At 41.2% G+C, this 14,546-nt stretch overlaps 1 protein-coding gene across 1 annotated transcript in view; it reads left to right on the forward strand.

The window, feature by feature from the left end:
• Window positions 1-14,546, forward strand: part of poln (polymerase (DNA directed) nu) — a 40,564-nt gene that overhangs the window by 24,947 nt on the left and 1,071 nt on the right. The window contains exons 19-26 of the mRNA XM_035519987.1: window positions 290-367; window positions 5,560-5,671; window positions 7,042-7,124; window positions 9,289-9,420; window positions 11,575-11,685; window positions 11,938-12,016; window positions 13,960-14,027; window positions 14,118-14,179. Coding sequence (XP_035375880.1) covers window positions 290-367; window positions 5,560-5,671; window positions 7,042-7,124; window positions 9,289-9,420; window positions 11,575-11,685; window positions 11,938-12,016; window positions 13,960-14,027; window positions 14,118-14,179 — 725 coding nt within the window. The remainder of the gene's footprint in view (window positions 1-289; window positions 368-5,559; window positions 5,672-7,041; window positions 7,125-9,288; window positions 9,421-11,574; window positions 11,686-11,937; window positions 12,017-13,959; window positions 14,028-14,117; window positions 14,180-14,546) is intronic.

Below are 14,546 nucleotides of genomic sequence, written 5' to 3' on the forward strand. Positions count from 1 at the left end.
AGGCATCATTTTAGTCTCCATCCACATGCACATACACACAAAAGCTCATCACTATCCCCAGTCTCCCATTTTGTACTCTTGGCTATTCTCTATATTGTGAACAATCCATTCTAATTACTGGAAAGGTAAAGTGTCATTTAGTCAAGCACTGATTTTTATGCAGTACCTAGTTTACCACGTTGTTTCGCAGTTTGGATGTTTTTGAGTCTATAACAATAAACTACCAAATTATAGTAGCAATTTATATTGCAGAAGTATGAGTGTCTTCTCTGTGATTGGCTGTTTGTAGAGAAGGAAGCGGAGCTGGTAACTGTCCACCCACGTGCCATGTTCATACCACGAGAGGGCTGTGCCTTCCTTTCAGCAGGTGGGCCTGTCTACATGATTGTTTACTTATATTTGCTAGCTATCTAGCCTACTATTGCTTTTTTGCTATTTGCTATTGTTGCCAGGGTCTTCAAATGTTATGATACAACAAACAGGAGTTCCACACATGCATTCTGAGAAGTACATTTGTTGAAATCAATTTTTTATTGTGCTTCACTAAATTTCACCCTACAATACACTTTCTCAGACACCACCCTCAAATTTAAGTGGATAACTGATCTGTATCACTAATGCCTACTCACTGATCTGATTGGAGTAGAACGCTAATGTGTGGTTCACTGTCCCTTTTATGTTGCTGTTGAAAAATGAGCTGGCATCACTTCACAACACTACTTAAACGTGTAGATTTGATAGGCAGTCAGATCGCAGGTGGTCTTGGTCTTTTGCTCTTTTGATACCATAATTCTGTAATTTAACACAATGTGAATAAAATAACTATTCTTTGATCATATTTAAGGTAAAAGCCCTATCATCTGTTTGCATTACACTAGGAATAAAACAATCAAATGTGATCAAGTCAGTATATCTAGGTAAACCGTGAAATATGAAATGAAATAATCTATGAAATAAATAATCTTATGAGTAAGTACAAGAGTGAGTGTGTGTGTGTGTGTGTCTGTGTGTGTGTCTGTGTGTGTGTGTGTGTGTGTGTGTGTGTGTGTGTATCTTACCTGTGTCTAACAGAAACCTGCTGGCCCAATACGCAATGATTTGAAAAATCAGTTCTTGTCCCTATCAACAAGGACAAGGTTTTTCTATGTGTGTGAATATGTGTATGTATATACTTGTTTGAAAGAGAAACAGACAGTGAGTTGTGCAGTAAAACTCTTGTCTCTTCTTATGGTTATTTCCTGCATGTGTTTGTGGGGGGTACCTTTGGGTTTTTTTGAATCTGGTAAGGAGTTAGACAAAGGACTGAGGCATGTCTGTGTGTGTATGGCGAACTGGCCAATCCCAGCTTCCATGGGAACAGTGTTATGACCCACTCTTCTCAGCTGGGCCAGCTAACTACAGATGTCCTCGTGCCCACCCCAAAACTGTGTCAGAGAGAGAGTGAGAAAGCTGGCTAAAGAGATGGAGAGAGCAAGAGAAAAAGAAAATGAGAGGTAACTAAAATGGGTCTGGCCTTTTTGATGTTCTTACTGAGATGCCTCGAGGACACCTGCATGGTGTGTCCACTCCAATGGGTCTTCGTTTGTTTGCTCTGGGCATATTTACCATGTGTGAGAGAGAGAGTGGTGGGAGGATGAGTGACTGTTAGTGAGACAGATAGTGAGAATTTTGCCCCTTTAGTGGCCTCGTCACTGATTGGATGACATGTCCTACTGTTACCTGAAGGAGAATTGCAGCAGGGTGAGAGGGAGGCTAAAAGGAGGACAGGACCATTCCTCATCTCCTGCTTGGCTGCTAGCTTCTATATTACAGAGTAAATTATTTCCCACTTCTGTCCTCTTCTCTCTTCTGAAAGACTCTACCTTTTCTTATCATGTCAACTTGCAAATGGTTTTACTATTATATCCTGCGAATCAAAAGCAGAAATCCCAAGATTCCTTGCATGCCCTTTTTGAAAAGCTCCTCAGGTCTGTCTCAATAAATTTTCCTGGAAGTGCTTCATAAAATCCCTAAGGGGAGAGCAGCCCCAAGCACTGTCCTACACTCAGAAATTCCCAGAATAATCATGCCCCTCTTAGCATGAGTTAGAGGCAAAGTACTGACCTAGAATCAGCTGCCAAATTGTTCTTAGATGAATTTGATATTCAGAGACACTTAGTCTGGGTCAAAGAAGAGGCCCTCTCAGAGTCTGTCACAAATGTGCTCTTTGAGATTGGAGTTGGGGTTCCGGTATTTAAATATCACAGTGTTCATCATGTGAGCACAGGGCAAACTGTTACTATCACTACTGCACATTTTGCCTCTGTTCCACTGTTAGGATGAAAGTGAATGATAGATGGATAAATGGTTGAACAGTCAGACAGGTGATGAAATATTAAAGTGCCCAAGTGTGTTTTGCTGTGTTTCGATGTCTGTATGGAATCGATATACATGCTAGTTAAGATAAACAACATTGTTTACTTGTGTAAGAGAGAGAGAAAGTTGTGAGAAGAACAGCAGTGTGACACTCGAGCTCACTCAGTCATGCCTCGGGAAATACTGACTCACATGCATCTATCGTTAGAGATATTTTGATTCTGAATCAATATCACGCTATTTTTTTTTTTTTTACCAGTATTAAGAAAACTTTGAAACAAGTGTCTTCCTGCCAATCCCTGCACTTGTGGGCATATGTCACAATGCCTCCAAAACTCCTCCTGCACTTGTTGGCTTCAGAGGGAGCTTGTTAAAGTCTGTAATGAAAGATGAATCCTATTTGTGTTCAGATTTGCAGTAAGAGGAATACATTGCAAATTGTGTGTGTATGTGTGTGTGTGTGTGTGTGTGTGTGTGTGTGTGTGTGTGTGCGTGTGCGTGTGTGTGTGTGTGTGTGTGTGTGTGTGTGTGAATAAAATGAAAAAAAATGTCTGTGCTGTCAAAGTCTAGAACCACTTAGGGAAGACACCCCATAAGTACACCAGCCAACTCAGAATATTACACGTTCTGAAGTTTGCAAGGCTCTGCAGAAAGTAAACCCTCAGAAGGCATGCAGGACCAGATGGCATTCTACCAAAGGTAGAATATACACATACTGAAAGCATGTGCTTCACAGATGGCAAGAGGATACACAGACTTATTCAACAGAGCTTTCACCCAAGAGATCATTCCTCACCATTTTATACACTTCACTATTATTCCTGTCCCAAAAAAGCATGGCCTACCTTAATGTTTATCAACCAGTGGCATTAACAGTGGTAGCCAAGAAATGCCTGGAAAAACTAGTACTTGAACAAAATTATAACATCATTCAGGATCCCATTGACCCCCCTCAGTTCACCTGTTTCCCAAACAGGTGTGTCAGTAATGCAGTGAACATATGTGTTCATGTGTTTCCTGGAGTAAGGCTCAGCCTTCAATATAATTAGGCCCTTCAAGATGGTTAGGAAATTAGTTGACCTTGGTCTTGGATGTTGGACTTTCTAAGTAACAGATCACAGGTAGTGAGAGTTGGTAGTAAAGCTTAGAGCTTTTCTGGTAGCACTGTGTAGGTTACACAGTATTAGGCAGGTGATTTTAATGTTATGGCTGATCGATGTATATACACTTTGTCAAACAAAAATTTGTAAGTAAAGCACTATGGAAAATGAGCTGGCAAAATTTACATTTACATTTTTGGCATTTAACACACACTCTTATCCAGAGTGACTTTGTCATTTACTCATAGAATGTGTCCTAGTTAGTACAATTGGTTCAAGATAAAGTTCAAGATACTGTTGAACTAGAATACTGTTGAAATACAGGAATCAATGCTGATACCTAAAAGTGCAAAATAAATATAAGCTCTGTATCAGACATTGATGAATGCAATAACAAGCAATATCAAACAGTATGTGCTAGAGTTTGTTACCCAACAGTAGTATGTATTTCATGGGTATAGGATCAGTGGTCATTTAAATATTTCACAAATAGTGGAATTATTCTCCAGTCTGCATTCGGCGACTGCAAAGAACTCTGCAGTCTACGTCTTCAGTCTGCGTTTGAAGACTGCAAGGGACTCTGCTATCCAGCCAGTGGAATTTTGTTCCACCATCTGGGAGTTAGGACAGAGAATAGTCTTGATGCTTGTCGTCCAGACTTGAAGCATGGTGTTTCAATGTGCCTGTTTGTAGCCAGATTGAATGGGATTGTGGACCTGGTTCTAGATGAGGAAAAGAGATAATTGATTGTAAACTGTTCAATGAGAGGAAATAGAGAAGTGATATTGGTCTGTAATTGCTTATGGTGGAGCTGTCCAGTGTGGCCATCTTTAGGATTGGTACCACCCTGGCAGTCTTGAATACAGTTGGTACATGTGCAGAAATGAAAGGAAATAAATCTCTCAAGATTGTCTGGAACAGGGTGGAAGAAATGGGAGCCGGTGAGCATATATTTTGATTGCTGGAAATCAGGAGTTGAAAGATTTTGCCTGAGGAGAGAGGAGAAAAAGAAACCAGAGAGTTGGATGTAGGGATATGAATACTAGTGGGAAGAGTGGGAACAGAGAAAAAGGACTGGTGGATTGCTGCAACATTCTCCTCAAAGAAGGTGATGAAGTCCTCTGGAATAAGAGATGAGGAAAGAGGAGGAGGGTTAAGGAGAGAAGAAACAATACTGAAGAGCTTGTGTGGATCAGATGCTGATGATTAAATTTTTCCTCTGTAGTAGGATTTGCAGAAGGAAATTGGTTTGAGTTGAGGTCTGAATGTAGGTGAGTTTTACTTCACTGCCAAAATGGAATTAAACTTGATTCCACAGTCACAAATCACCATGGTGACAGATAGAATGAGTGAAATCAGTTTAATCTATGGAGCCTCTGTGACACCTCACCCCTTCTCACCCCTGCTATAATTGATGAGCTTTTCTTTGGGTGTGGATGTGTGTGTTTCCATGTGTATATAGAAGGTTTAAAACGTTTGGATTTACATTCTCACAATCACTGGTTTAGATGAGACTTTGTAATCACTGATTATATGTACACACTGACCATTGAATCTGTTTCATGAATCTGCTAATGTCTCTTTGTCTCTCTCCCTGCACTGTCCTTGTTTGAAAGAAAGACTTCTATATTACTCATCACACACCACCAGTGACCCAAAGACTGTGTGTGTGTGTGTGTGTGTGCACGCTTGAGAGTGAGTCAGCGCTCTTTGCCTCAGCAGTGTGAATCCAGACACAGCCACTCAGTTGGTACTGCAGTGTGAGTGCAACCTCTCTCACATTCTCTTTTATGTGACAGGGAGGCCGCTGGGAGGATTACTGTTCCTGCTGACAAAGATGGAGGCTATACCAACACACACGCACACTGATTTTTATATGTGCATTTTTATGGAAATGTACCTAATTCTCTTTCTAATTTTTCTTTTGCTCACTCACTCTCTTTCTCTCTCAATCCCTCTCTAATCTCATGTGCTCTCTTGCAAAATGCAGATTTTTTCTTTCACACACTGTGAAGCTTTCTCTTTCATGTCTTGTCTTTAAGGGACAAATACCATAAATGGTGATTGTGTATCTGGTAAAAATGCAGATTTTCTGTGTGTGTAGATTTCTGTCAGGTGGAGCTACGTCTATTGGCTCATCTATCGTCTGACCCTGAGCTCTTGAAAATCTTCCAAAATCCTGAAGCAGACGTCTTCACCATGCTGGCCTCTCAATGGTGAGTCCACACTCAAACACACACACACACACACACACACACACACACACATACGCACACACATACGCACTTATAACTTAGATGCAAAAAGAGAATCATGCACACACACAGATGTCTGCACACCAACACAGAGATTCAGGCACACCCATCCACTCATTCAGACACCAAAGAGAAACTAAGCGCACAAACATATCCACACAAAAATCAGCCTGTGGGTGTGTTCTGGGCATGCTCTGTAGTAAGGGCGGACTGCCACTTTGTGCCCAGATCTCAGCATCCTTTCAAAAGCTGTCACTGCTGTTGCCATGACAATCTGCCGGCAGCATCACAAGTGTTTTATTTTGTTTTGCCTTGTCATGTTTGGCGTTCTGACAAATCCAAACCTCTACTAAAAAATCTGCTTCTGAAGTTAGTGTGTATGATATCTATAACTTTGTGATAGCTGTAACTTTTGTTGTTACATGTGTTCAGTAGATATCCAGACCTGGGCAGAAAAACCAGGTTTTCGTTTTTAGAACATTCTTGTGTACTTTATCCCAGGTTGAGTCACTGCTGGGGAAGTTTATTATATAAACCCCTCTGTCCAACAGGTGTCGCTAACACTGCCTACAATTGGTGGTAAAGCTGAGGTCATATGATTTGTTTTGTTTTGGGTTTTTTTACGTATCCGAAATTGCCATTTTATTGCATAATGCCAAACCTAATAGAGCAATTTGTGTAACACTTTGTGTGTTTGTGTATGTGTGTGTGCACACGTGTGCGTTCATCTGTCTGTGTTTGTGCTTGCATTGTACTGTATGTGAGAACTGGCAGTGTCAGAAAGCACCAGTTTGGGTGTCATCTTGAAAAATGTGTTGAACTGAGAATATTGGGGGGGGGGGAGTCAAGCTGTCAGGCTGAGGGGGAGAATGGGGAAATGGAAGTTAATTGGTGGTATGCACATAGTGTCCTATAGTGTATCCATAATTATAGTAACAATGACAGCACTGCATCCCTGCCACATGATGTGTGATTTGATGATTTGAGGGATGTGAGTGCTGAGATGAGTCTTTGTGTGTGCTTGTGAGTTTGTGTGTGTGTTGCTGTATACATGTGTGTGTGGGTTTGTGTGTGTTTGTGCGCACGCGTGTGTGTGTGTGTGTGTGTGTGTTGCTGCTGCTGCTGACTGTGACTCCGCTTGTGATGTACCACGCAGTGTGATTGTTGGCCTGGTGTTATGCTGTTGCTGCACTAATCCAGTGCAGCCTATTTAAGTCGGAGCTTGGCTCACTGTCACACATGATGTGTCCTCCAGCTCACCACTGCTATCTAAGACTTCCTTATATAACCAACACTCTTCCTGTGCTGTTTGTCTGTCTCTTCCTCTCTAGGAAGGGTATACATGAAGACAGAGTAAGTTCAGAGGATAGGGAGCATGCCAAACGCATTGTCTACTCAGTCATCTATGGAGCTGGTAAGAATACACTACACATTAGCATTGTGAATATCACATGGTTCAGATTCAACTGCCAATAAATCCTCATGTTCAGTAAATCCTCAAAGCCACATGTTCACCCCTCCCCTTTAAGGTGTATTGCAGCGTTGGTTGACATTATTGCACACGTAGGGGGCAGTGTTTCAGTTCCTACAAAGATTAGCATTAAGAATGGGACCTGTAAGAATGTGAGCAGGTGGAAAAATAGTCATAGAAAGAAGAAGACAGACATAGATGAAGAATGTAGATGAAGCACTGACCTTTCCTCTGGACATGTGGTGTGTCTTGTTAAGCTAAGAGAGAGGTTGCTAATGGATTTCTCTGTAGAACGTGTGTCTGTTTTTGTGTGCGTGTGCGTGTGCATGTGTCTCCCCAACTGAGTGAGAGGAAGAAGTATTGTGACTGTTAGGCTTTGTCTATTTGGGTCATTTTGGTTGTTTCTGTTTTCTTGATTTTACATTTATATCAATGAAACCCAGTGAAAAAATTTATTGCTCATTAAATCCCAAACGTACTTTCTCTGTACTTTCACAGAGAGAGACAAACAGACAGAGAATAGGGCATGAGAGAATGACTGTTGTGGAATTAGAGAAATTAAAAAGAGCGCATACCCAGGTGTTCCAAGACTCCATAGATAACCATGGAAACAGAGTTCTAAAAGGAGGTCTGCCATGCAACATACACACGCGCACACACACACACACACACACACACACACACACACACAAATGGGTCAGAATATGCAGATGTGTTGAGTGTCTCTGTGAAAGGAGGGGTGGTTTAGAGGAGAGGTACGAGTAATTAGGTGAAAGAAGATGACTCTTCTTTGTGTGTGTGTGTGCTCTCTCTCTCTCTCTCTCTCTCTCTCTCTCTCTCTCTCTCTCTGTCTCTAAGTACAATGCATAGACACACACTGGACCATATGTATAAAACGTTTCAGTTTGTTGGATTGGTGGATTGTCTAGGCCCTGGCTTTGCTTCCTTATTTATTTAAATGTTATTGTTAAATGCATTTGATCTGGTCAAGGTACGTGATTGGAGACCAGGTCATAGACCAGCTAAAGTAATGTAAGTTCGAATGTAGTTCTAATGTATCTCTTGAATAGACTGGAATAACATCCCAAATCTTTTCCTATCTAGGGTGGCTTGAGATCCTTAAAATGTCTCAATAGTTTAAATTAATTTAAGTGAGTTTATATCTTAATGATGTATTAAATCATATTGTGGAAAATTCAACAGCATGTGACTGAATGCAAATAAATTCAGTGACTTCACTTACATTAACAATAGGTATCAAGATATTTGACTGTCCCAAAGGTATTGCCTCACTGGCAGTTTCTTCTCTCTGGGCATACAAAATAGCATTAAACAATGTTCTGGGACTGTAGAGAGGTTGTGATGAATATGAGCCAGTGACTCATAAGCACTCTTCCCTATGGCCTCTTCTTCCCACATACCTGCACTGTGGGCTGCTTTCGCTCTCATTCTATTTTCTCCCTATAAACCCCCCCCCCCCCCGCCTCCGTTATCCTAATTTTTTCTATATCTGAAATTCTCTCCCCCCTTTTCGCTCTTTCTGCCTCTCTCTCCATCTCCCTCTCTCCTTCTGCCTTTCTCTTTCGGTCTCTCTCTCTCTTTTTTTTTCTCCCTATCTCTGTCTAAAACTCGCAAAAAAGTGATACACAAAAATGTCTGAGAGAAAATGAGCTTCATCACACTTTGGTGGTGTTAGAAATAAATAAATCAGCATCCTCCATTTACCAGGTCTCAGTATGGTGGTGGAGCGTGAGGTGCCAGCAGCACTGGACCCCTGGCTAGTGGGAGTAGTAATAATAGTTCAGTAACGCTGCCACTAAGATCGGGTGATGTGTCAGCATAATAGCTGTAGTAGTGGTTGTAGCCATAGCAACATATGGGAGACTAAGGCTCTTACTATCACCCTGTGTTCTCTCTTTTTCACTGTTCCCTCTTGCACTATTGAAAATACAGTGCTCATTCAATTTTATTCTCTCTATTCCTCAATATCTGTATAAACTTTCAGTTCATTACTTGCTTTATTGCATAAGCACTTTTCTTACAGTTTCTTGGTCACAAAGTGATAACAACTGTGTAAGATTCTCTGAGCCTGTGTGTTTCTCTGTAGGGAAGGCGCGTCTATCTGGTATATTGGGTGTGAGTGCTGAAGAGGCCAGTAGATTTCAGGACAGCTTCCTCCAGACCTACAGAGAGGTGCAGGGCTTCATTCAACACACTGTGCAGCACTGCCACAAATATGGTGTGTGTGTGTGTGTGTGTGTGTGTGTGTGTGTGTGTCTGTGTGTGTGTGTGTGTGTGTGTGTGTGTGTGTGTGTGCGTGTGCACGCATGCATTTGTGTACATGCATTCATGCATGTGCACATGAGAGACTGTTGGCTTGTGTGTGTGCATGAGCATGCGTTTGTGTGTGCGTGCGGTCTTGCTTTTACATGTGTGTGAGACAGCAAGAGAGTGTGTGAGTCTGCTGGTGTAGGTATATGAGTATGTCTGTATGTGAGTTGGAGTATGAGTAAGCATTAGCAGGGTAAATGTGTATGCGATTGTGTGTGAGTGGTGTTCTGTGTGTGAGGATATACCCTACTTTGTAAGTGTATATGTGGATATGTGGATGTGCTTTCATGGCACAGTTATTACAAACTAACCTACTGATCTCAGGCCACTTCCCAAACTGGACATTAAATATATTCAACAAAATATTAGTAGAGAAACCTGTACACAAACGCACATACACACAATATTGTGAAGCTATCAAGTATAAAACCATGACAGCATCGTAATAGTTTCACAATATTCATATTGCAAAAAATGACAATTTAAGAATTCATTGTGAAGTAAATATATACCAGCCATCTTAACTGCTGTATGTAGTATAAATTTTAGCAAGAGAGACCTCAGCAGCAGAATTTAGAACTTTCTGTGGACACGTGAGAATCCAATAAAAGTGCTGAGTCGAATGAGGTGCCTTTTCCTCCATTACAAAGTCAATACTGCAGCTATCGACTGGCACTGCATCACCTGAGGCAGTCGGTCATCACTACCAGCCATTTGCCTGCAGTCTTTTTCACTTAGCTCCTCCCCTGGCTCCTCTGGGAGACAGGGCCAGCTGGGAAATAGAGAGCTAAGCTTGCTTGGGACACATCTTGAATTGCCAGCAGTGATGCCTCCACCCAGCTTTCTCTGGATTGATTAGAGGGGGTAGGATTTATAATCCTGCGTTGTCTCACTGGGGAAGGAAGAAAAATGACCTGGAGACTTCAGTGTGAAAGAGCTAGTCCTCTATGTTGCATCTGCCCTTAATACTCCAGTTACACCACAGTTCTAAACTGAAGCCATCTTGAACCACTTTAGAGATTTAATGTAAAGCTTGTCCCTTGTGGTAGGCAATTCTACTGGCCCGGTAGAGTTAATTTACAGCACAGCTTGTTCATATATTCACATGATACAAGAAGTCATGATTAACTGTCTAAGGTTATGGACATGATCTTTGCAGGCCAGCAGAGACCCTGCAGGGGACGAGATTACTACTTGCCAGTCTGTCTGCTGGCATAGTATCTGCATAACCTTACAAATGAGTGTGTAGATAAGTTCAATTACAATCAGAATTCTGTTGCTTTCCAAGACTTTGCTGTTTCAGTCCACTGAGTGCTCCTTCTACAGCATAATTTGTCTAGCTGTCCTCGAAACTTGTTTCTGTATTGTAACAAAACAGCCATGTAGCCACCTGCCAATTAATACCTCCTCACATACTAACACACTCTTTTATATTTAAATGAAGGTACCGCAGTGGTCAGGTAGTACGTTTCTGAATAACCTACTCAGCAAAGGATTCACCAGTAGTCAGCACCACTTAATCTTAAATCCATACATTAATATCTCAAAACAGACACATCCCATCACAGTATAAATGTTAGTAGCATTCATGACCAGGAAAGGGTTTTTAAAGCAATTTTTTCCTGCCATTATGTTATTGTTTCTGCCCATTGTTGCAGTATCTCAAAAGCACACACATGCATGCACACATTGCACATTAGCTAGGCACATTCCTCAAAGTGGTGTCACATATGTGGGGGTGGTTTGGTGTTTTTTGTGGCCTATTGCACCTGGCGTCTATGGGATTCCGAAAATGAGACATATCCGAGTGGGGAGCTCTGTCTAACACCAAGCCTTTTGAAGTTGGACTTTAGCTGCAAAGCCAGGCCTTTTGTCCTGCCTGACCCAGGGGTTTGTGTGTGTGTGTGTGTGTGTGTGTGTGTGTGTGTGTGTGTGTGTGTATGTGTGTGTGTGTGTGTGTGTAAGGGAGTCAGGCTGGCAGAGAAAGTTTATATTAGAGTGTGTGTGTGTGTGTGTGTGTGTGTGTGTGTGTGTGCTTGTGTGCTTGTGAGACTGTTCCTAGGTTATGTAAAGTCCATAATGGGGCGACGACGTGCCCTTCCTCACATCCATTCAGCGGACTGGGGCACCCGTAACCAAGCAGAGAGACAGGCAGTCAATTTTGTAGTACAAGGTAATGTGTGTGTGTGTGTGTGTGTGTGTATGTTTGTTGCTTTGTGTATATGACCCTCATGGAACAAATTGGAGAGCAAAGAAGGTACAAGGAGCTGGCACAGGTTATCACTCCATTCATCTATGCAGGGTGATTTAATACATCAAGATTTCCACTGCAAATCCTTCATTAGGATTTCGTTAGGAAATCATCATTTGCTTGCGTGTGTGTGTGTGTGTGTGTGTGTGTGTGTGTGTGTGTGTGTAAAAACAGGTTCTGCAGCAGACCTCTGTAAGATGGCCATGATACAGATCTGCTCACGTGTGTCCTCATCCACAACTCTCACTGCCAGGTATATTCACCCATCCATCCAATCCATCAATTAATCTATCCACCCATCTTCCATTCATACAGACATATAACTTTTCCACTGGCACAAAATCATAGGTTCTCAGCCAGAAAGAGAATGGTGCCATTCTGGCCCCATAATCTTGCTGGTCTGAAACCAACAAACTTGTTAAGCAAGTAGCTGAAGGTTAGGATCCTAGCGTTACCTCATAAAGTGGTTTACCCACCTTTCCGCCATATACACATATAAGCACGAGTACTGCAGCAGAAATGAATCATTAGTGGTCTGTGGAAGAAGCAAACATGCATGCAAACTTGTGATATGGCCATGTCTTTTATATGACTTCTGTTTCTGGATGATGGAACGCCTACATCCACATATGTAATTGTGGGGTTCTCAAACCCGTGGAAATGCGGGTCCATTCTTAAAAAGTGCGCTGTTTCGCTGGAACCAGAACCAACTCCAGCATGAGCACCAGCACTTTGCTGGTGGAAAAGCAGCAACAGTTTCCATTTATCTAGTCCTTTAGATATCTATACGGCCAGGCTCTGCTTTATCTTTCCTTCTTTGTCCATTACAACTGAGGACTCCCAGCCTAGTGCTGGAACTTTAGCTGGAGATCAGCTTGTTAAATCCTGTAGTGCATCTGTTTAGCTGTTTCCATACTCTTCCTTTTGGGTTTGTGATCCATGTACCTGGTTATACCTCTCTTCTCTCCCACTCCCACTTCTCTCTTAAATAGCTTTCCAGTTGTACTGAATAAAATTGACTAACTAAAAATTACTCCTGATGCAAATGGAAAATCTTCTGAAATAAAAAGACATTTGCTAAATGACATATTCTACTGGGAACAGAATAGAGTCATATGACTGATCATCTGATTCTACCTTGCTGATTCTATGATTAAAATACTTCTGTAGTGAGTTGGTGTGAAAGACCCTTTGCACTAAGGACCAAGACCATTTCTGAACTACATTTCACATGTAGCTTTGGACATTCAGAAAAGCTACAATTGCTCTTTGTAAAATATCTCTCCAATACACCCTACCCTGATTTTTTTAATATGCTACTGTAGTTAAGGTAAATGCTAATATTGAATGGCCATTTGCAGTGCCAGGATCTAGCTATTATAATTTGCTGCCTTTATATATGTAAAAGAAATGTGGCCATTTGCAAAAACAAAACATAAATTATAATTTTCCAAATATTATTAACTTGTACCTACACACCATACTAGTGAAAGACATTTTAAGTATATTTTTTTATTTTTGTTTGAGTTTATTAAGAATTTAATTTAGTGCTTATATTTAATTTAGTATTTAGACGGAACCATAGCTATTGTGAACCACTCAGTTGGGAGCAGGGCAGGGCAGTCTGATAGATCTAATTAATTTATATCTCTTAGTATCACTTCTTCTATCCATATCTGCGTTATTCCGTGAACACCCTTAGACACTGTGTCTGCACTAGATGGGCTGAAGGTCTTACCAGGTCCAATCAAGTAGCTCTCCTCACCAGGCAGTGGGAGTGAGCACTGAAAGACTCACTAATCTAATAATATAGATGGTTGCAATCTAGATGGCAGACACAGCAGTCAGAATCAAGTTACTGGATAGACATCTTAGATTGAGAGTAATAGTCTGTTTTCAATCAGTATTATTGTTGTTGTTGTTTTTTCTTATACATGTAGCCATTTTAAAGGTGCACTTCTTAGTTTACTTTTAAACCCATTTAACATCTTTAAAAGCTATTTTATAGAATTATAGAGTTATCATTGTATCTGTTCAAAAGAACCATTAACTTTATCTCCCAAATGGTTCTGTGAAGTTCAAGCAAGATTGTTCTTTTAGAAAATTTCTGTGAAATGTGCAGGGAGTCAGAGCCATTCCCACAGAGAGATTAAATTAAACTCAAGTGAACAGTTACCTTTATGTGTTTGTGGCCAGGCTGATTGCTCAGATTCACGATGAGCTGCTTTTTGAGGTGGATGACTCGCAGGTAGAGGACTTTGCTGGTGAGTATAGAATATGTTACTTCCTGATCAGTACACCTAGATCAAGAAGCCTGTCAGGGCCTTATGTTATTGTTATTGTGTTTAATGCAGTTCTAGTGAAGGAAACAATGGAGTCCCTACAGTACATTGACTGTCTTGGAGTCAGTCTTACTGTGAGTAAGCAAAGCAGGTCTTCCTTGTTAACACTTAAGCCCTTTGGTAAGCTAAATTTGCTTAGTGACTAAGCATATTTAAATGTGTTCTGATACTTTTGATCAATGTCACAATAACATTTTTATTAATTGTACCATGATACAACAGTTTATTGCATTATTGACATTGAATGTGTGTGCATGCAGGTGTGCATACGTGTGTGTGTGTGTGTGTGTGTGTGTGCGCGTGCGTGCGTGCAGGGGTGCACACATTTGTGTGCATGTGCTATAAATTGGCCAGACTATAGTCTTGTAGACTTTAATTTAGGCTTTAGCGAATGTAGGACAGTTATGAGTGGTCTGATGGTCTGCTGTGGGTGCTGCTTCT

The sequence above is a fragment of the Electrophorus electricus genome, chromosome 19 (assembly GCF_013358815.1).
Source record: "Electrophorus electricus isolate fEleEle1 chromosome 19, fEleEle1.pri, whole genome shotgun sequence".
In the NCBI taxonomy this organism is placed as follows: domain Eukaryota; kingdom Metazoa; phylum Chordata; class Actinopteri; order Gymnotiformes; family Gymnotidae; genus Electrophorus; species Electrophorus electricus.